General features: G+C 43.5%; 1 protein-coding gene across 2 annotated transcripts in view; it reads left to right on the top strand.

Moving 5' to 3' along the window:
• LOC106562882 (LIM domain transcription factor LMO4.1) overlaps positions 1 to 18962 on the top strand; it is a 34351-nt gene extending 15389 nt beyond the window's left edge. Inside the window, exons 3-6 of one of the 2 annotated variants that reach the window (XM_014127954.2) lie at positions 226 to 468; positions 15449 to 15545; positions 15716 to 15874; positions 16095 to 18962. In XM_014127954.2, coding sequence (XP_013983429.1) covers positions 233 to 468; positions 15449 to 15545; positions 15716 to 15874; positions 16095 to 16103 — 501 coding nt within the window. In that variant the 5' untranslated portion in view covers positions 226 to 232 and the 3' untranslated portion in view covers positions 16104 to 18962. The remainder of the gene's footprint in view (positions 1 to 225; positions 469 to 15448; positions 15546 to 15715; positions 15875 to 16094) is intronic. The other variant, XM_014127953.2, reaches the window with a different exon arrangement.
• Positions 18963 to 20624: the final 1662 nt, after the last annotated feature.

Below are 20624 nucleotides of genomic sequence, written 5' to 3'. Positions count from 1 at the left end.
AAGCATCAACCAAATACTCATAGTTGAAGTAAAGATTCACGATGGGTTTATGTTAGTGGTCGTATTATTGCCTTGACTATTAATGACAGGTGTGTTGTAGGCTTTATTTCGCGGGTCCTTAAACGTCTGTCCATATTAAGCTCAATTGTGGTGCAGAATAGACACTTCTCCATTCACCCACCCTTGTTTTTACCAATCTTATATCGCCCCCTCCCTTCTCTCCAGGCCAGCCATGGTGAACAGCCGGGTGGAGACATCAGCCGTGGCAGTGACATGCGGCGGCTCGTCAGGCAGGTCCTGCGCGGGCTGCGGCAGGCGCATCGCCGACCGCTTCCTGCTCTTCTCCATGGAGCGCTACTGGCACACACGCTGCCTCAAGTGCTCCTGCTGCCACGCCCAGCTGGGTGAGATCGGCACCACCTGCTACAGCAAAGGGGGCATGATCCTCTGCAAGAACGACTACATCAGGTGAGCATCAGGGGATGCAGCATTCAAATCAGAAAGGACTGGGGTGGGGATTGGATGCAACACGGTAATAGCTTCACCTCTGGTAGGCCAGGTGTAGTGTCTGCCTCCATTTTGGTCATGCAGTTAAAGGAAAGAGATTTGATTACAATCAACCCTACCTTGGTGACATAGATATGGGGAAAGCGGAATTACGTGGGGGAAATTATTTGACTATGTTATACAGCAGTCTGCAATGACTTTAGTTTGTAGGTTGACGGTCTCAGATGTTTTAGCTAACATCAACCATTTTTGACATGGACAATGAAAATGGAAATTAAAAGTTAATAGTGAAAGTTCCACAGAAATCCACTTTCCACAACTGATCACGTGTGATGAGTCTTAATGTTTGTCCAAACAAGCACAGACAGCTCTGAAACAGGTGGAAGAATGGAGTAATTTGTCTGCGCACACATAAAGGCACCAGGTGTTCGTGTGTGAATGCAAACTGGTATGGCAGGATAAGAGCGACAGGAGGGTGTTACGGAAGGGGTATAGGCACACACCAGGGTTGTGTGTGGGGCCGGGGGAGCAATGTATTTTTAACAGCAACTCTCTAACCTTTCAAGACATAACCAACTGTCTCACTACTTTTTAGACGTTTGATGACAAAACCTTAAGGAGTTGCGTAAGGTGAGAGGAAACCGGGAATAGACATTAGCCAATTCCATCACCACTGCATTGCTCCTACTCGATTTGACTTAATTTCTTGCCAAATCGTGTGTGTGTGTGTGTGTGTTGCCTGGTACACTGAAACGTATGTACTTTTTCAATACTACATGAGACGGTTTGTACTTCTATCAAATGTGTCTCACGTTTGGAAATCAGCTAAATCTATTGAACTAATTAGAATAGTACATTTCCTGAAGAAAATGTGGTGTGCATGCTAGCTTGTGAAGGATCCATTGATTGATAGGATAGCCTGAACATGTGAAAGTTGTTTTGATGCAAATTTATATAGGCTTAATTGGCCAAGGATTATTTTAAATAGCTACCATTATATTACTGTGGTTCTAATTCAAATCAATTCCAATTGTATTAGTCACATGTGCAGAATACAACAGGTACAACATTTCACCTTACAGTGAAATGCTTACTTACGAGCCCCTAACCGACAGTGCAGTTTAAAAAAATACGGATAAGAATAAGACATTTAAAGTAACAAGTAATTAAAGGGGAGCAGTAAAAAATAACAATATATACAGGGGGTGCCGATACAGAGTCAATGTGCGGGGGCACCAGTTAGTTGAGGTGGTACGTACATGTAGGTCGGGTGAATTAAAGTGACTATGCATAGATGACAATAGAGAGTGGCAGTGGTGAAGGGAGGGGCAATGTGAATAATCTGGGTAGCCATTTGACTGGATGTTCAGGAGTCTTATGGCTTGGGGGTAGAAGCTGTTTAGAAGTCTCTTGGACCTAGACTTGGTGCTCTGGTACCGCTTGCCGTGTGGTAGCTGAGAGAACAGTCTGACTAGGGTGGCTGGAGTCTTTGACAATTTTCAGGGCCTTCCTCTGTCACCGCCTTGTATAGAGGTCCTGGATGGCAGGAATCTTGGCCCCAGTGATGTACTGGGCCATTCGCATTACCCTCTGTAGTGCCTTGCAGTCGGAGGCCGAGCAGTTGCCATACCAGGCAGTGATGCAACCAGTCAGGATGCTCTCAATGGTGCAGCTGTAGAACCTTTTGAGGATCTGAGGACCCATGCCAAAACTTTTCAGTCTTCTGAGGGGGAATAGGTTTTGTCGTGCCCTCTTCACGACTGTCTTGGTGTGCTTGGACCATGTTAGTTTGTTGGTGATGTGGTCACCAAGGAACTTGAAGCTCTCAACCTTCTCCACTGCAGCCCTATCGATGAGAATGGGGGCGTGCTCGGTCCTTTCCTGTAGTCCACAATCATCTCCTTTGTCTTGATCACTTTGAGGGAGAGGTTGTTGTCCTGGCACCACAGAGCCAGGTCTTTGACCTACTCCCTATAGGCTGTCTCTTTGTTGTCGGTGATCAGGCCTCCCACTGTTGTCATCTTCAAATTTATTGATTGTGTTGGAGTCGTGCCTGGCCATGCAGTCATGAGTGAACAGGGAGTACAGGAGGGGGCTGAGCACGCACCCTTGAGGGGTCAGGGATCAGCGTGGCGGATGTGTTACCTACCCTTACCACCTGGGGGTGGCCCGTCAGGAAGTCCAGTATCCAGTTGCAGAGGGAGGTGTTTAGTCCCAGGGTCATTTGCTTATTGATGAGCTTTGAGGGCGCTATGGTGTTGAACGCTGAGCTGTAGTCAATGAATAGCATTCTCACGTAGGTGTTCCTTTTGTCCAGGTGGGAAAGGGCAGTGTGGAGTGCAATAGAGACTTGAGGTTGACCGATTAATCGGAATGGCCGATTAATCGGATCATAACAATCGGTATTTTTGGCCACCTATTTGCCTTTTTTTTTTTTTTTTACCTTTATTTAACTAGGCAAGTCAGTTAAAGAACACATTCCTATTTTCAATGACGGCCTAGGAACGGTGGGTTAACTGCCTTGTTCAGGGGCAGAACGACAGATTTTTACCTTGTCAGCTTGGGGATGCAACCTTACGTTAACTAGCCCAACGCTCTAACCACCTGCTTTACGTTGCCAAGGTAAGTTGCTAGCTAGCATTAAACTTATCTTATAAAAAAACAATCAATCAATCATAAACACTAGTTAACTACACATGGTTGATGATATTACTAGTTTATCTAGCCTGTCCTGCTTTGCATATAATCGATGTGGTGCGCATTCGCGAAAAAGGACTGTCTTTGCTCTGACGTGTACCTAACCATAAACATCAATGTCTTTCTTAAAATCAATACACAAGTATATATTTTTAAACCTGCATATTTAGTTAATATTGCCTGCTAACATGAATTTCTTTTAACTAGGGAAAATGTGTCACTTCTCTTGCAAACAGAGTCAGGGTATATGCAGCAGTTTGGGCCGCCTGGCTTGTTGCGAACTGTGAAGACTATTTCTTCCTAACAAAGACATCAGACTTCACCAAATGGGGATGATTTAACAAAAGCGCATTTGCGAAAAAAAAGCACAATCGTTGCACGACTGTACCTAACCATAAACATCAATGCCTTTCTTAAAATCAATACACAGAAGTATATATTTTTAAACCTGCATATTTAGCTAAAGGAAATCCAGGTTAGCAGGCAATATTAACCAGGTGAAATTGTGTTAGTTCTCTTGCGTTCGTTGCACGCAGAATCAGGGTATACAGAACCTGGCTCGTTGCGAACTAATTTGCCAGAATTTTACGGAACTATGAAATAACATTGTAGGTTGTGCGATGTAACAGGAATATTTAGACTTATGGATGCCACCCGTTAGATAAATACGGAACGGTTCCGTATGTCACTGAAAGAATAATGTTTTCGAGATGATAGTTTCTGGATTTGACCATATTAATGACCATAATATAATGTCAGTTTATTATATTATAGTTAAGTCTATGATTTGATATTTGATAGAGCAGTCTGACTGAGCGGTGGTAGGCAGCAGCAGGCTCGTAATAGTCAAAGGTATATGGTTTAGAGAGAAATAGTCGACGCGTCATAATTCCTGTAATAACTTGCGGCTGAACTTGAAAGGGGTTCCTTCGTTATTTTACCGTTCATGTCTTCCATAGACAATGTCTTGATCTACTTCAAATAAGGTCTGTGTTTTGTGCTTAAACCGCCTCGGTGTTTTGATACCCTTGTAAATCTCACTAGGTAACGTTTGTCAACATATTTTCATAAATCCACTCGACAAAAAAAAATGATCTTCGCTTATATTGATCAGAGTGATATCCTATGGATATCTACACAGTTATAAAATTGGCAAGGTGGTGTAAGCCTAAACCAAACACAGACCTTATTTTAAGTTAATCTAAAAATATCCTATGGAATAAATGAAGGAACCGCTTTTCAGATTTTGCTAGAGGGTGTCATGGGAATTATGACTCGCACTTTGGTAGTCAATTCTTACCATGCCCATTATTAAAATAGGATTTCCTGCAAATAGAAATTACAGTTTTTGTTTTCATCATTCATCACAGGTAACTTAAACTCTATTTTTATTATTCAAACAGTTGAGAGTATTTGTCACCTAAGCAGACTCTTCAGTATCGTTGTCACTTCAGAGCTATGTATGTATGTATATATGTATGTATGTATGTATGTATGTATGTACACTGCTCAAAAAATAAAGGGAACACTTAAACAACACAATGTAACTCCAAGTCAATCACACTTCTGTGAAATCAAACTGTCCACTTAGGAAGCAAAACTGATTGACAATAAATTTCACATGCTGTTGTGGAAATGGAATAGACAACAGGTGGAAATTATAGGCAATTAGCAAGACACCCCCAATAAAGGAGTGGTTCTGCAGGTGGGGACCACAAACCACTTCTCAGTTCCTATGCTTCCTGGATGATGTTTTGGTCACTTTTGAATGCTGGCGGTGCTTTCACTCTAGTGGTAGCATGAGACGGAGTCTACAACCCACACAAGTGGCTCAGGTAGTGCAGCTCATCCAGGATGGCATATCAATGCGAGCTATGGCAAGAAGGTTTGCTGTGTCTGTCAGCGTAGTGTCCAGAGCATGGAGGCGCTACCAGGAGACAGGCCAGTACATCAGGAGACGTGGAGGAGGCCGTAGGAGGGCAACAACCCAGCAGCAGGACCGCTACCTCCGCCTTTGTGCAAGGAGGAGCAGGAGAAGCACTGCCAGAGCCATGCAAAATGACCTCCAGCAGGCCACAAATGTGCATGTGTCTGCTCAAACGGTCAGAAACAGACTCCATGAGGGTGGTATGAGGGCCCGACGTCCACAGGTGGGGGTTGTGCTTACAGCCCAACACCGTGCAGGACGTTTGGCATTTGCAAGAGAACACCAAGATTGGCAAATTCGCCACTGCCGCCCTGTGGTCTTCACAGATGAAAGCAGGTTCACACTGAGCACGTGACAGACGTGACAGAGTCTGGAGACGCCGTGGAGAACGTTCTGCTGCCTGCAACATCCTCCAGTCATGGTGTGGGGTGGCATTTCTTTGGGGGGCCGCACAGCCCTCCATGTGCTCGCCAGAGGTAGCCTGACTGCCATTAGGTACCGAGATGAGATCCTCAGACCCCTTGTGAGACCATATGCTGGTGCGGTTGGCCCTGGGTTCCTCCTAATGCAAGACAATGCTAGACCTCATGTGGCTGGAGTGTGTCAGCACTTCCTGCGAGAGGAAGGCATTGATGCTATGGACTGGCCCGCCCGTTCCCCAGACCTGAATCCAATTGAGCACATCTGGGACATCATGTCTCGCTCCATCCACCAACGCCACGTTACACCACAGACTGTCCAGGAGTTGGCGGATGCTTTAGTCCAGGTCTGGGAGGAGATCCCTCAGGTGACCATCCGCCACCTCATCAGGAGCATGCCCAGGCGTTGTAGGAAGGTCATACAGGCACATGGAGGCCACACACACTACTGAGCCTCATTTTGACTTGTTTTAAGGACATTACATCAAAGTTGGATCAGCCTGTAGTGTGGTTTTCCACTTTAATTTTGAGTGTGACTCCAAATCCAGACCTCCATGGGTTGATAAATTGGATTTCCATTGATTATTTTTGTGATTTTGTTGTCAGCACATTCAACTATGTAAAGAAAAAAGTATTTAATAAGATTATTTATTTCATTCAGATCTAGGATGTGTTGATTAAGTGTTCCCTTTATTTTTTTGAGCAGTATATATATAACAATCGGCCGATTTAATTGGTATCGGTTTTTGGTCCTCCAATAATCGGTATCGGCGTTGAAAAATCATAATCGGTCGACCTCTAATAAGACTGCATCATCTGTGGATCTGTTGGGGCGGTATGCAAATTGGAGTGGATCTAGGGTTTCTGGGATGAGGGTGTTGATGTGAGCCATGACCAGCCTTTCAAATCACTTCATGGCTGCAGACGTGAGTGCAACGGGTCGGTAGTGATTTAGGCAGGTTACCTTAGTGTTCTTGGGCACATGCACTATGGTGGTCTGCTTAAAACATGTTGGTATTACAGACTCGGACAGGGAGCGGTTGAAAATGTCAGTGAAGACACTTGCTAGTTGGTCAGCACATGCTTTGAGTACACGTCCTGGTAATCCATCTGGCCCTGCGGCCTTCTGAATGTTGACCTGTCTAAAGGTCTTACTCACATCGGCTGCGGAGAGCGAGATCACACAGTCTTCTGGTACAGCTGGTGATCTCATGCATGTTTCAGTGTTATTTGCCTTGAAGCGAGCATAGAAGTAGTTTAGCTCATCTGGTAGGCTCGTGTCATTGGGCAGCTCTCGGGCTATGCTTCCCTTTGTAGTCTGTAATGGTTTGCAAGCCCTGCCACATCCGACGAGTGTCAGAGCTGGTGTAGTACGATTCGATCTTAGTCCTGTATTAACGTTTTCCTTTTTGATGGTTCGTCAGAGGGCATAGCGGGATTTCTTATAAGCTTCTGTGTTAGAGTCCTGCTCCTTGAAAGCGGCAGCTCTAGCCTTTAGCTCAGTGTGGATGCTGCCTGTAATCCATGGTTTCCATGGGGTATGTACGTACGGTCAGTGTGGGGACGAAGTCATCGACGCACTTATTGATAAAGCCAGTGACGACAGCTACTAGGAGCGCCGCCTCTGGGTGAGCGTTTTTCTAGTTTGGTTATGGTGGAATACAGCTCATTCATTGCCATCTTGGTGCCAGCCTCAGTCTGTGGTGGTATGTCAACAGCTACAAAGAATATAGATTAACTCTCTGTAGGTAGTGTGGTCTACAGCTTATCATGAGAAACTCTACCTCAGGAGAGCAATGGCTCGAGACTTCCTTAGATATCGTGCACCAGCTGTTTACAAAAATGCATAGACCGCCGCCCCTTGTCTTAGCAGACGCCGCTGTTCTATCCTGCCGGTACATCTTATAACCAGCCAGCTGTATGTTGATATTGTCGTCGTTCAGCCACGACTTTGTGAAGCATAAGATGTTACAGTTTTTAATGTCCCGTTGCTAGTTTAATCTTCCCAATAGCTCGTCCATTTTATTGTCCAAAGATTGCATGTTTTTGCGAGCAGAATTGAGGGGAGTGGGGGTTTATTCGATCGCCTCCTACTCCTCAGAAGGCAGCCTGCCCTCCGGTCTCTCTTTCGCCACCTCCTCTTCACGCAGATCACTGGGGTCGGGGCCTGTTCCCGAGGGAGCCGTATATCGTGAAAGAAGAAAAAGGATTCTGCTAGTCCATGGTGAGTAATCGCAGTCCTGATGTCTAGAAGTTATTTTCGGTCATAAGAGACGGTAGCGGCAACATTATGTACAAAAATAGTAAAAAATAAGTTACAAACAACGCAGGAAAAATGAACAAAAAAACACAATCGGATGGGGGCACGTAAAGCGCCTGCCTTCTGCTCCGGCGCCATCTTATTAATTTAATTACTAATTGAAACCCATGTTAAGTTAGGCAAATGTTTAAATGGTTCTAATCAAAAATGTATGTAAAATATGAATGCAATCTAAGTTGCGTCAGTCTCAACGTCGGTTTGGTGTTGATACTGTAGCTTAAATGGTGGAGGAGATGCATGCCCAAATTTCCAAATGCTCCCCAGTCTATGGGACTTGTATTGCCATTGAAATGGATTGGGAGCTCATTTTAAATTGTTTTGTAGTATAAATAATATCAAATATTTTCTCAAGCAGTTGGGGAAGTCTGCATATATTTAAGTTGGTTTAGTGTTAATACTGTCACTTTAGTTGATTAAGCGCTAGAGCTAACCAAAGAAATAAAATAATAATGAGTGAGTAAGTAAGAAAGCGAGAGTTGGGCATTGCTTTGCGTGCACACCTAATTAGTTAATTTGCCCAAGTTTATCATGAGACATAAACGGAATGCATCAGTGATTCGTATTCCCTCAAACCTTCTGAAGAGGCAACAGCACAGAAATGCCCGTCTGTGTGCGCGTGGCACGTGTATGTCTACCAACTTGTGTAGCCGTTAGCAATGCTAATGATAGGCTAAGCATCTTTAGACATTTCATTTACATTTTAGTCATTTAGCAGACGCTCTTATCCAGAGCGACTTACAGTAGTGAATGCATACAATTTCATACTTTTTTTTTTATTTAATTTTTTCTGTAGATGGAAGGCTTTCACAAATGCCTTCTCAATTAAAAGTTAGGCTACTTTGTAGTTATGCCTACCTGGCAGAATTTGCATCAATCCAGTGGCCATTTTGTTTTGCAAACTCCATCACATGTGGTTTAACTGTTGTTGTGGACTTAGAACATCCAATATTTTTTTTATACAAACCATTTCATTTTGATAATGAAAAATCAGTTCTTTTCAATAAATTTATTTTTGCCGTGGTATCATTTTGGTATTGAGTATCATGATACTAAACCTGGTATTGGTATCGAAGTCAAAATTCTGGTGTGTGTGTGTGTGTGTGTGTGTGTGTGTGTGTGTGTGTGTGTGTGTGTGTCAGAGAGGCTGGCTGATCTAACACAGAGAAGGGATTGTGTGGGTGCCTGCGTTGGCACTGCCCAGGCTCTAGCGCTCTCCAGGGCAAACATTGGGGGAGATCCGGAGCAGTCTGAAAACCCACGGCCCAAAAGCGCCCGCACGGAGGGAGGCCTCCTGGATAGTGCACGGGGCACTTTGTACATTTGTCCAGGTAGTTCAGAGAATTTAAAGCCACTCCCAGTAGAATTAATAAAGCGCTTACACTTCACTACTACACTGAACAAAAATATAAACGCAACATATAAAGTGTTGGTCCCATTTTTCATGAGCTGAAATAAAATGTCCCAGACATTTTCCATACGCACAAAAGTGTAATTTGTGCACAAATATGTTGACATTCCTATCAGTGAGCATTTCTTCTTTGCCAAGATAATCCATCCACCTGACAGGTGTGGCATATCAAGAAGCTGATTAAACAGCATGATCATTACACAGGTGCATCTTGTGCTGGGGACAATAGAAGGCAACTTTAAAATGTGCAGTTTTGTCACACAACATAATGCCACATGCCACAGATGTCTCAAGTTTTGAGGGAGCATGCAATTGGCATACTGACTGCAGGAATCTCCACCAGAGCTGTTGCCAAAGAATGGAATGTTCATTTCTCTAACATGAGCCACCTCAACGTCATTTTAGAGAATTTAGCACTACGTCCAATCAACCTCACAACCGCAGATCATGTGTAACCACGCCAGCCTAAGACCTCAACATCCAGCTTCTTCACCTGCGGGATCGTCTGAGACCAGCCACCCGGACAGCTGATTAAACTGAGGAGTATTTCTGTCTGTAATAAAGCCTTTCTGATTGGCTGGGCCTGGAGCCGCAGTGGGTGGATCCAGGGCCACCCATGGCTGCGCCCCTGCCCATTCATGTGAAATCCATAGATTAGGGCCTTATTTAAATTGACTGATTTCCTTATATGAACTGTAACTTAGTTAACCTGTTAGGGCTAGGGGGCAGTATTGACACGGCTGGATAAAAAACGTACCCGATTTAATCTGGTTACTACTCCTGCCCAGTAACTAGAATATGCATATAATTATTGGCTTTGGATAGAAAACACCCTAAAGTTTCTAAAACTGTTTGAATGGTGTCTGTGAGTATAACAGAACTCATATGGCAGGCAAAAACCTGAGAAGATTTCATGCAGGAAGTGGCCTGTCTGACAAGGTGTCGTTCTTCTTGTCTCTGTTTATTGAAGAGTGAGGATCTTAGCTATAACGTGACACTTCCTACGGCTGCCATAGGCTCTCAGAAGGCGGCAAAACGCTGAATCGTGGCTTTGCAGGCTCTGGCTGAAAAAAAGTAGCGCGTTTGGGTAGTGGCTGGTTACAGTACTGTGAGACTCAGGCTCGTGCCCGCGTCGACCGAAAGCTTTCTCTTCCTTTGTCTGTTTACCTAAAAGGATATTCCCGGTCGGAATATTATCGCTTTTTTACGAGAAAAATTGCATAAAAATGGATTTTAAACAGCGGTTGACATGCTTCGAAGTACGGTAATGGAATATTTAGATTTTTTTGTCACGAATTGCGCCATGCGCACGACCCTTATTTACCATTTCGGATAGTGTCTGGAACGCACGAACAAAACGCCGCTATTCGGATATAACGATGGATTATTTTGGACCAAACCAACATTTGTTATTGAAGTAGCAGTCCTGGGAGTGCATTCTGACGAAGACAACAAAAGGTAATCAAACTTTTGTAATAGTAAATCTGATATTGGTGAGTGCTAAACTTGCCGGGTGTCTAAATAGCTAGCCCGTGATGGCTGGGCTATGTACTTAGAATATTGCAAAATGTGCTTTCACCAAAAAGCTATTTTAAAATCGGACATATCGAGTGCATAGAGGAGTTCTGTATCTATAATTCTTAAAATAATTGTTATGCTTTTTGTGAACGTTTATCGTGAGTAATTTAGTAAATTGTTAGTGAATTCGCCGGAAGTTTGTGGGGGGTATGCTAGTTCTGAACGTCACATGCTAATGTAAAAAGCTGGTTTTTGATATAAATATGAACTTCATTGAACAAAACATGCATGTATTGTATAACATAATGTCCTAGGGTTGTCATCTGATGAAGATCATCAAAGGTTAGTGCTGCATTTAGCTGTCTTCTGGGTTTTTGTGACATTATATGCTAGCTTGAAAAATGGGTGTCTGATTATTTCTGGCTTGGTACTCTGCTGACATTATCTAATGTTTTGCTTTCGTTGTAAAGCCTTTTTGAAATCGGACAGTGTGGTTAGATTAACGAGAGTCTTGTCTTTAAATAGCTGTAAAATAGTCATATGTTTGAGAAATTGAAGTAATAGGATTTTTAAGGTATTTGAAAATCGCGCCACTGGATTAGACTGGCTGTTGCGTAGGTGGGACGAATTCGTCCCGCCTAGCCCAGAGAGGTTAAATTGTTGCATGTTTTATTTATTTTTGTTCAGTATATGTGATCTACAAAATATGTATGGTTGCGAAATGTAATGTACAACGTATTGCTTCAATTTCACCTTGACGCCGGTGCCAATAACTCCTCATTGCAACCATCACAGAATGAGTGGGAATTGCATAAGTGTTTTTGCCCCCAAAATACCTATGTTAATTAGCCATATGGATCGACACCATTTAATATAAAAAGTATCTGGTTTTTCTGCACTGTTGCTTAACGATCGTCAAACGTAGTGCACACTCGTGGACAGGACCTTGTGTCCATGCACGCTCAAGGTCCATCCTCACAGACATTTGTAACGCATACCGGTATGCAATTCACAGCATATCAAATATGTATAATACAGTTGGTGGGCCAAGTGACCCGGTGCCAATGAGGTCCGATAAAGGGAGAGGGAGCTTTAATTAGGGAGAACAGGGTTCTTCTCGGGCACTTGCTTATTCATTTACTGTTTGGATTAAGATCAATAGGGCAAGGGAGAGAGTATAGAGGGAGAGGTATAGCAGCCAAAACCGGTACGGTAAGTATCACAAGGAAGAGGGTGTAATGAGAGCAGGAAAGAGGCTTCCTATTAAGACTGAATGGTTTAACTGTTTACATGCTAGGGGCACTGAGAGATGGTCTGATTGGCTTTGGGTGTCTGTACTAAATATGGTGTGAAGGTTTCTTGTAAGTTGCATGTAAACTCCGCCAAAAAAAAAGTCCTCTCACTGTCAACTGCATTTTATTTTTTTAAATCAAAAGTAACAGTCAGTATCTGGTGTGGCCACCAGCTGCATTAAGTACTGCAGTGCATCTCCTCCTCATGGACTGCACCAGATTTGCCAGTTCATGCTGTGAGATGTTACCCCACTTCAACCAGGGCACCTGCAAGTTCCCGGATATTAGTGGGGGGAATGGCCCTAGCCCTCACCCTCCGATCCAACAGGTCCCAGACATGCTCAATGGGATTGAGATCTGGGCTCTTCGCTGGCCATGGCAGGACACTGACATTCCTGTCTTGCAGGAAATCACGCACAGAACGAGCAGTATGGCTGGTGGCATTGTCATGCTGGAGGGTCATGTCAGGATGAGCCTGCAGGAATGGTACCACATGAGGGAGGAGGATGTCTTCCCTGTAACGCACAGCGTTGAGATTGCCTGCAATGACAAGCGCAGTCCAATGATGCTGTGACACACCGCCTCAGACCATGACGGACCCTCCACCTCCAAATCGATCCCGCTCTAGAGTACAGGCCTCGGTGTAACGCTCATTCCTTCGACGATAAACGCGAGTTCGACCATCACCCCTGGTGAGACAAAACTGCGACTCGTCAGTGAAGAGCACTTTTTGTCAGTCATGTCTGGTCCAGCGACGGTGGGTTTGTGCCCATAGGTGACGTTGTTGCCAGTGATGTTTGGTGAGGACCTGCCTTACAACAGGCCTACAAGCCCTCAGTCCAGCCTCTCGCAGCCTATTGGGGACAGTCTGAGCACTGATGGAGGGATTGTGCGTTCCTGGTGTAACTCGGGCAGGTGTTGTTGCTATCCTGTGCCTGTCCCGCAGGTGTGATATTCGGATGTACCGATCCTGTGCAAGTGTTGTTACACGTGCTCTGCCACTGCGAGGACGATGAGTTGTCCGTCCTGTCTCCCTGTAGCACTGTCTTAGGCGTCTCACAGTACGGTCATGGCAATTTATTGCCCTGGCCACATCTGCAGTCCTCATGCGTCCTTGCAGCATGCCTAAGGCACGTTCACCCAAATGAGCTGGGACCCTGGGCATCTTTCTTTTGGTGTTTTTCAGAGTCAGTAGAAAGGCCTCTTTAGTGTAATAAGTTTTCATAACTGACCTTTAAACCTCTCTGGGGTATGTGGGACACACTATTCAACAGCCAGTGAAATAGCAGGGCGGCAAATTCAAAACAACAAAATCTCATAATTCAAATTTCTCAAACCATACAACTATTATATCCCATTTTAAAGATACATAAACCCCATTTTACATTGGCGTGTAATGGTCAAATGTTTTGCCTCCCAAAACTTCCGGTGTATGAGCACATCAATTCACAGAAATACTCAAACGTTGATAAAATGTTCAACAGTTATTTAAAGAATTATAGATACACTTCTCCTTAACCTCTCTTGGGTAGGGGGCAGTATTTTCACGGCTGGATGAAAAACGTACCCAAATTAAACTGCCAACTACTCGGGCCCAGAAACTAGAATATGCATATTATTAGTAGATTTGGATAGAAAACACCATAACGTTTCTAAAACTGTTTGAATGGTGTCTGTGAGTATAACCAAACTCATATGGCAGGCAAAAACCTGAGAAGATTCCTTACAGGAAGTGCCCTCTCTGACCCTTTCTTGGCCTTCTACTCTCTCTTTATTGAAAACTGAGGATCTCTGCTGTAACGTGACACTTTGTAAGGCTCTCAGAAGGCGCCAGAATGTTGAATGATGACTTTGCAGCCCATGGCTGAAAAACAGTAGCGCATTTGGTAAGTGGTCGATCTGAGAACAATGAGACGGGGGCCCGCGTGCACGAGACGACTCCATTTTCAACTTTGAGTGTTTGAACGAAAACAGGGTTTCCCGGTCGGAATATTATCGCTTTTTTACGATAAAAATCGCATAAAAATTGATTTTAAACAGCGTTTGCCATGCTTCGAAGTACGTTAATGGAATATTTAGAATTGTTTTGTCACGATACGCGTCCGCGCGTCACCGTTTGGATAGTGTCTTGAACGCAAGAACAAAACAAAGGATATTTGAACATAACTATGGATTATTTTGAACCAAAACAACATGTGTGGATGAAGTAGAAGTCCTGGGAGTGCATTCTGATGAAGAACAGCAAAGGTAATCCAATTTTTGTTATAGTAAATCTGAGTTTGGTGAGTGCCAAACTTGGTGGGTGTCAAAATAGCTAGCCCGTGATGGCGTTTCGGCTTTTCGGCAAAAGCACATTTCGCAATATTCTGAGTAGATGGCTCGCCATCACGGGTCGACCACTTCTCAGATCGACCACTATCCAAATGCGCTACTGTTTTTCAGCCATGGGCTGCAAAGTCATCATTCAACATTCTGGCGCCTTCTGAGAGCCTTACAAAGTGTCACGTTACAGCAGAGATCCTTTGTTTTCAATAAAGAGAGTGTAGAAGGCCAAGAAATGGTCAGAGAGGGCACTTCCTGTACAGAATCTTATCAGGTTTTTGCCTGCCATATGAGTTCTGTTATACTCAGACACCATTCAAACAGTTTTAGAAACTTTAGGGTGTTTTCTATCCAAATCATTTTCTATCCAAATTATATGCATATTCTAGTGTCTGGGCAGTAGTAATAACCAGATTAAATTGGGTACGTTTTTTTTATCCGGCCGTGCAAATACTGCCCCCTATCCCCAACAGGTTAACAGGAGCAAGGCAATATGTAGTTCAGCTAAAATAGTCCTATAGCGGATCACATTGTTTTCTGACACTTCACACCAAACAGACATTATCACTTGCACCTACAAAAGATATTCACAGACTCGTGAAGAAAAATCCTTAATCCGGGTTCTTCACCAGTATCAGCTGAAACATATTTCTGGGCTCTCCCAGTAGCCTGCCATGGACTTCATCTACAGCTCTACCCCCACCTGGAATCTGTATTCGCCGGCTGAGCACCACAAGACCTGAGTCACGTCGCAGCACCAGCACTATTCCATGCTGCATCCCTCCCATTCAGTCCTTCTGGACTCCTACTTAATTCATGACTTCAACCACTGCTCTGAGAATTATTTTTCATTAATTGCTTGAGTTGGTTCTAGTTAGGATCCGGAAAGGGTAAGCTGAACAGAATCAGCTGTTGAAGGCCGAGAGTGGTACTGAACCACAGCATCATTGTCATTGACCAAGTCACCTCATGTCCCCAATCTGTTGAAGGGTAAGTGGTTGCAGTTGTCTGACACAGTTTGTTTGGGTTGACCCGCAGGCTGTTCGGGCACAGCGGGGCATGCAGCGCCTGTGGCCAGTCCATCCCTGCCAGTGAGATGGTGATGCGGGCACAGGGCAATGTGTACCACCTCAAGGTAAGACTAACATCAGCCTGAAAGTAAAGCCCGACGCCAACAGAATCTGCAAAAGCTAAATATTTAAGGGCCCTTAGACAGCAATTTGGCCCATGCTTCTGTTGCTCATTCTTAAACTGTTTCATTAAACAACTCCTTCCTCCGTTTTTCCTTTGTCCCTCCCTCTGCAGTGTTTCACCTGTGCCACCTGTAGGAACCGGCTGGTGCCGGGCGACCGCTTCCACTACGTTAACGGCACCATCTTCTGTGAGCACGACAGGCCAGGGGGCGCTCTTCTCCGCAGTCACCTGACCCCACTGCAGGGGAACGGCATGATGCCTGACCAGAAGGTATGGGGATGTGCTCCGGACCATATTTTGATAGAACTACACAGCTTGTGGTTGATTGTCCCTTATGTGTTAAGAATCCATGTGGTTTAATGAATGAATTTGCTGTTTTAGTAATAGTTTTTGAAGGTGGTGTTGAACTGTGGTTGTCTTACTATCTTTGTTCTTGCGATCTTTGCGTAATCAATGCTTATCATTAATCACCTCGTTCTCCTGATCTCAGGTGTGCTGAAGGATGGATGACAAAGCAACGTGTGCCTTTTCCCCCACCTCCTGCTCTTCCTCCTCCATCTTTAAGTTTGGCCTACACCACCCATCCCTTCGTTCAGATATTCCAAAATCCATACTCCGGATACTGCTGCCAGTGTCCAGTGGCTTTCTTAACAACACGTCATTCCCAACAAAATTATATTTCTTCTGTGAATCATGTTCTCAGCCTTCAAGGGGAAGATGCTGAGGAGGGAAAGACTTGTTCAGGATGATTTATACTGTCAAGCCAGTGTCCATTTCTGGTAAGGCCAATGGTGACTGATTTGTAATGCCCTGAGTGGAGGACTATGGCATTTCCAGTGATGGACCATTCACTTTCCTTAGCCAGCACATAACACTACAGGGAGAGCGAAGACACGGACTAATACGGAAACACGTGTGAACTGGTTCTGGTCAGGGGCTGCTTCAACCAAGCTACAGTATACTGACTCTTGAAACAGGAAGAGCACATTCAAACAAGACAGGCCACACGAATTCACAGATGCACCACTTTCTGAGCTCAGACTCTCTAGACCCTTTCATGTGTTGCGAGAAACAGGAAATACTGTGGTTGCAGTGCTATGCTGCCGTAGCTATGGTTCACTCGACTGGTGAGTTGGGCCAAACAAGTAAAGATCAAATACACCTGCCTGGATGTCTCATTTACATAAAAAAAAAATACTTTCTGTGTACAAAATTTAAGAAAGTCTGTAGAATATTCATCAAATCATACCTTTTAGTCCCATGATTCTTTTGTACTACAAGTGGTTGCCTTTTTGTAGATTTTCTTTGATATTTAGTTTTGTTTTCAGTTGAAAATGGCTTCTGGGGTTAGGAAATTTACTAATGTTTATGGGAACATAGAAATTATGCATTTTGTAATTGTCATTTTAAAATGTTTTTTATTCCAGTGACAATTGTAATTCCAACATGACTTCGCAGCAGTGCTCCATATGTCCTAAATGTATTCTCATATATGTGTGGTGGTGGAAGAGGAGAAGGTCCAAGTTGAACTGGTCCACATTTAACCTGGGTCATGTTGAGTAGGGCTCACTGTAGCAGTTTTTGAAAAGAAAAATAAGTTTTTCTTATTGGAGAAGTTCAGGTAGTCCCTACCTGGTTCAGGCTGTTTTCTTCCGTTTGGTACCTAATGAACACGATCCAGGTTGAGGGAATAGGGGAGCGGCATGGGGATGGAGAGAAGTAATAACTGTAGATATTTTTTCTAGTGCTAAAATTGTATTGTGTGCTCTATGGTTGAATTTTGTCATTGTGTGGCCATTATTTCAAGCAGAGGCCCATTTCAAATGCTGTAAAACATTTCAAAATAACTATACTCATATTATCGCGAGTCACCTGTGTCACGTCTAACGAGTGAGTGATTCGATAATATTTACGTGCCGCAGGATGAGGGAGAGTGGCGTGCATGTGTGTAGCGAGGTATGACATATCCCTTTCACACCGAAACGTAGCTTCGGTAATGCTCCAGGGCTTGGACAAACATGGCTGATTTCAAAGGCTTGATCGGAGCCATTACAGAAGATATCGAAGTGGTATGCGTTAAAGGCCCGGGCTTTTGCTGCAGTCCTGGGCCGGAGTCTAATCTGGTGTGCCGGCCTAATTAAAAAGGGAGGGACCCCTTTCCTGTGGGTGCTTAGAGGAGCAGTCCAGCTGTTGACTTTACAGCACTGCAAAAATGCAACAACAAACGGAAAAAATAAGCTAACCTTTTCCTTCACCGTTCTACTAAACTCCATAATTGTATAACTGTTCTGTTTTCTTTACAATGTCTGAATGACATTTTCACTTATTTGCTGAGTTCTGAAGTTGGTAGTTGGAGTAGAGGGCCCTATACTCATAGTACTGAATGGCATTTTGCAATCGTTTTTTGGCACGCAAACCCTCCTCAGATCTTATTTAATTAGCTAATTAAATTCCATCTTTTTGTAGGTATCTTTGGCCTAGAAATCACAAGGTGTTCTCTGCCAGTTGGCTTTCATGATCCTCTTTTACTTATTGTTGTTCCGTGACTTTTCTGCGGCGAGAAATGAAAACCAAACTTGCAACAGGCCTACAAAGAGGATGGAGAACAAAAATCAATGAAGTATCTAGCTGTGACTTTTAAAAATAATATGCCATGAGAAAACTCTTACCATAAGTGGTGTGCCTCAGCTGTTACTCTTTTAGGGTTAGCCAATTAGGTTGACACTCAAACTAACAATGAGCTTTTTAATGGCTGGATTTCTAACCATTTCTATTGTAATCATTTCAAATCATTCTGCATCATTAACACATTCCTCAGGTTCTTCAGACCTATAATCCAAACCTGAGTTTCAAATCTTCCAAAAAAGTTTTTGGTCAAGATATTTTTGGCATTCCTCAGTTTTTCTAATTGGACTCCCATACTTCCATAGACAAGTGGGGTTCAATCAGAATAAACCTGATCTGAAAGAACTACACAGGAGAAAGCAATATCTCTTCAACCAAACCTACTGAAGCAAACATTTTACATATTTTCTAGCACCTGTTATCGCATTGCAGTTACCTAACAAGTCCTTAACATCAGTGTGGATGTTTGAAGGAGAACTGCATACTGATAACATCCACACAAACAGTCCTAACCAATGTGACACGCAATGTTCAATTTGTATACCTAATTACGATTTTATTCAATAGCTTTACTAATAGTCATCTCATCAAAACATATTGAAAAACTCCTCAGGCAATCCCTTTAACTGTTCAGTCAAGTTTATAAGACAGACACTGAACATGATCAAGAAACTATTTATTATAGGTAACTCATTCACAGGAAATTCCATAATTAAACATTGTTTACTGATTTGCAAGTCTTTGACTCAAAATATCTGCCACAGATAAAATATCTGCCACAGATAATGAATCGCAATCTTCAGTGAAGACTGGTTTTATTTGTAGCTCAACAGTCCACACCCTTCTGCAGGGTGGCAGCTTGACATTCCCAGCCCTTGTGCTGATATGGTATCAATTATTTATCCCATGTCTGTGATTTTTGGAAATACATCAGACAAATTCATTAATGTATGCACATGACCCTAATTGCAATTATCTCCATATCTTGATAAGTAAAAGAGGGGAGGGAATCTTCCAACCCCTTCTGTGGTGCAAGTTACACTTTGCATTCAAACCAATCAAGCCTCATCTGCATACCACAAATTAGCGCCACATATTCAAAAACCAATTAGCGTGTCTCTCAAATAGCTTCTCTGCCGCACGGCTTTGCTTTTTCAACTGAGCTGGCACAGGAAAAGTTCTCAGGTGCACAGTTTCATGATGTGCTTTTTTTTTCTCCCCTCAATTCACTAGTTAATCAAATTAACACATGCAAATTGGTGTAATTGCATTGTTTCATCACCTCATGTTGTGTGAAGGAGGGAAAAAAATGTTCTCCTGATGCTGGAGAGAGAAAGACAGACGTGCCGTAGACCTGCCCCTCACAGCAGGGGCTGGGCGAGAGAGGTGATGCCACCACCAGCGTATGAGGCCTGCAGGCTCACTATCAGACACAGAGTACTGTTGCTGGTTGTCAATTGTCTTCCTCGAGTCCTCACGTCGACTCTCCTCGTCACTTTCTTAAACTACATTGGAAAATAAGGTCCCAGGGGTGGCTTCTCCAATGTATTTTGAGAAGGAGGCGAGACCTAATACCTGAGAAAGCTGACCCTTCCAAAGTGCTTGACATCCATTCCTAACAAATCCTATCTGCAGATTGTAACACAATCCCTACAGTACATACACATGGCATCCCTTGAATTTATCTGGGAATTGGTTTTCTAAGACCAGTATAAGACTTCCACTAAATGCCCCTGCCTTCACATGGCACTCTGGGAAATGAGGCCATATGTCAACGTCCTCTTAATTAGGAATAGTGTCCTTGGAATTATCAAAAGCTATTCAGAGGTAGACCACAGTCACTTCTTTATCAAGCCATAACCAAATATCTGCTCCTGGCATCTTTTATCTACATGACTGAGCTCATGCAATCTCATTGACAGTGTCTATGCCTTTCCTATCTGAACACGCAGACAGTCAAGGCTATGTATTGTCTTAGCTAAACAATATCATGGGGTAAAAACAATGTATTTAACATTCTCTCATCCTGTTTCCAGCAGACACAACAACCATGGACGCAATGCTAGCTAACTCACAGAGCGAGCTAGCATCGTTAACTTCCCTGACTAGTTGTAGCAGTAGTTTTCAAGCCATCATTTCTCCCATCCTGCAAATAAAATTGAGGCGAGGAGTAACTACAGTGCCTAGTGAATGTCTACACACCACTTGCACAGTTAACATTTTGCAGCCTTAAAAATCTAAAAAGGATTACATTACCTTTTTTTCCTACTTATCTACACAACCTGTTTGACATTTTCAATGAAATGAACAGGTCTTTCCACCCCACTTGGTGTAAGCACCCTTGGCAGCGATTACATCTGTGAATTGTTTTCATGCTCATCAAACCATTCAGTGA

Source organism: Salmo salar, chromosome ssa11 (genome assembly GCF_905237065.1).
Source record: "Salmo salar chromosome ssa11, Ssal_v3.1, whole genome shotgun sequence".
NCBI lineage: Eukaryota > Metazoa > Chordata > Actinopteri > Salmoniformes > Salmonidae > Salmo > Salmo salar.
The sequence above is the reverse complement of the archived record's forward strand: the minus strand, read 5'-3'. Positions and strand labels throughout refer to the sequence as shown.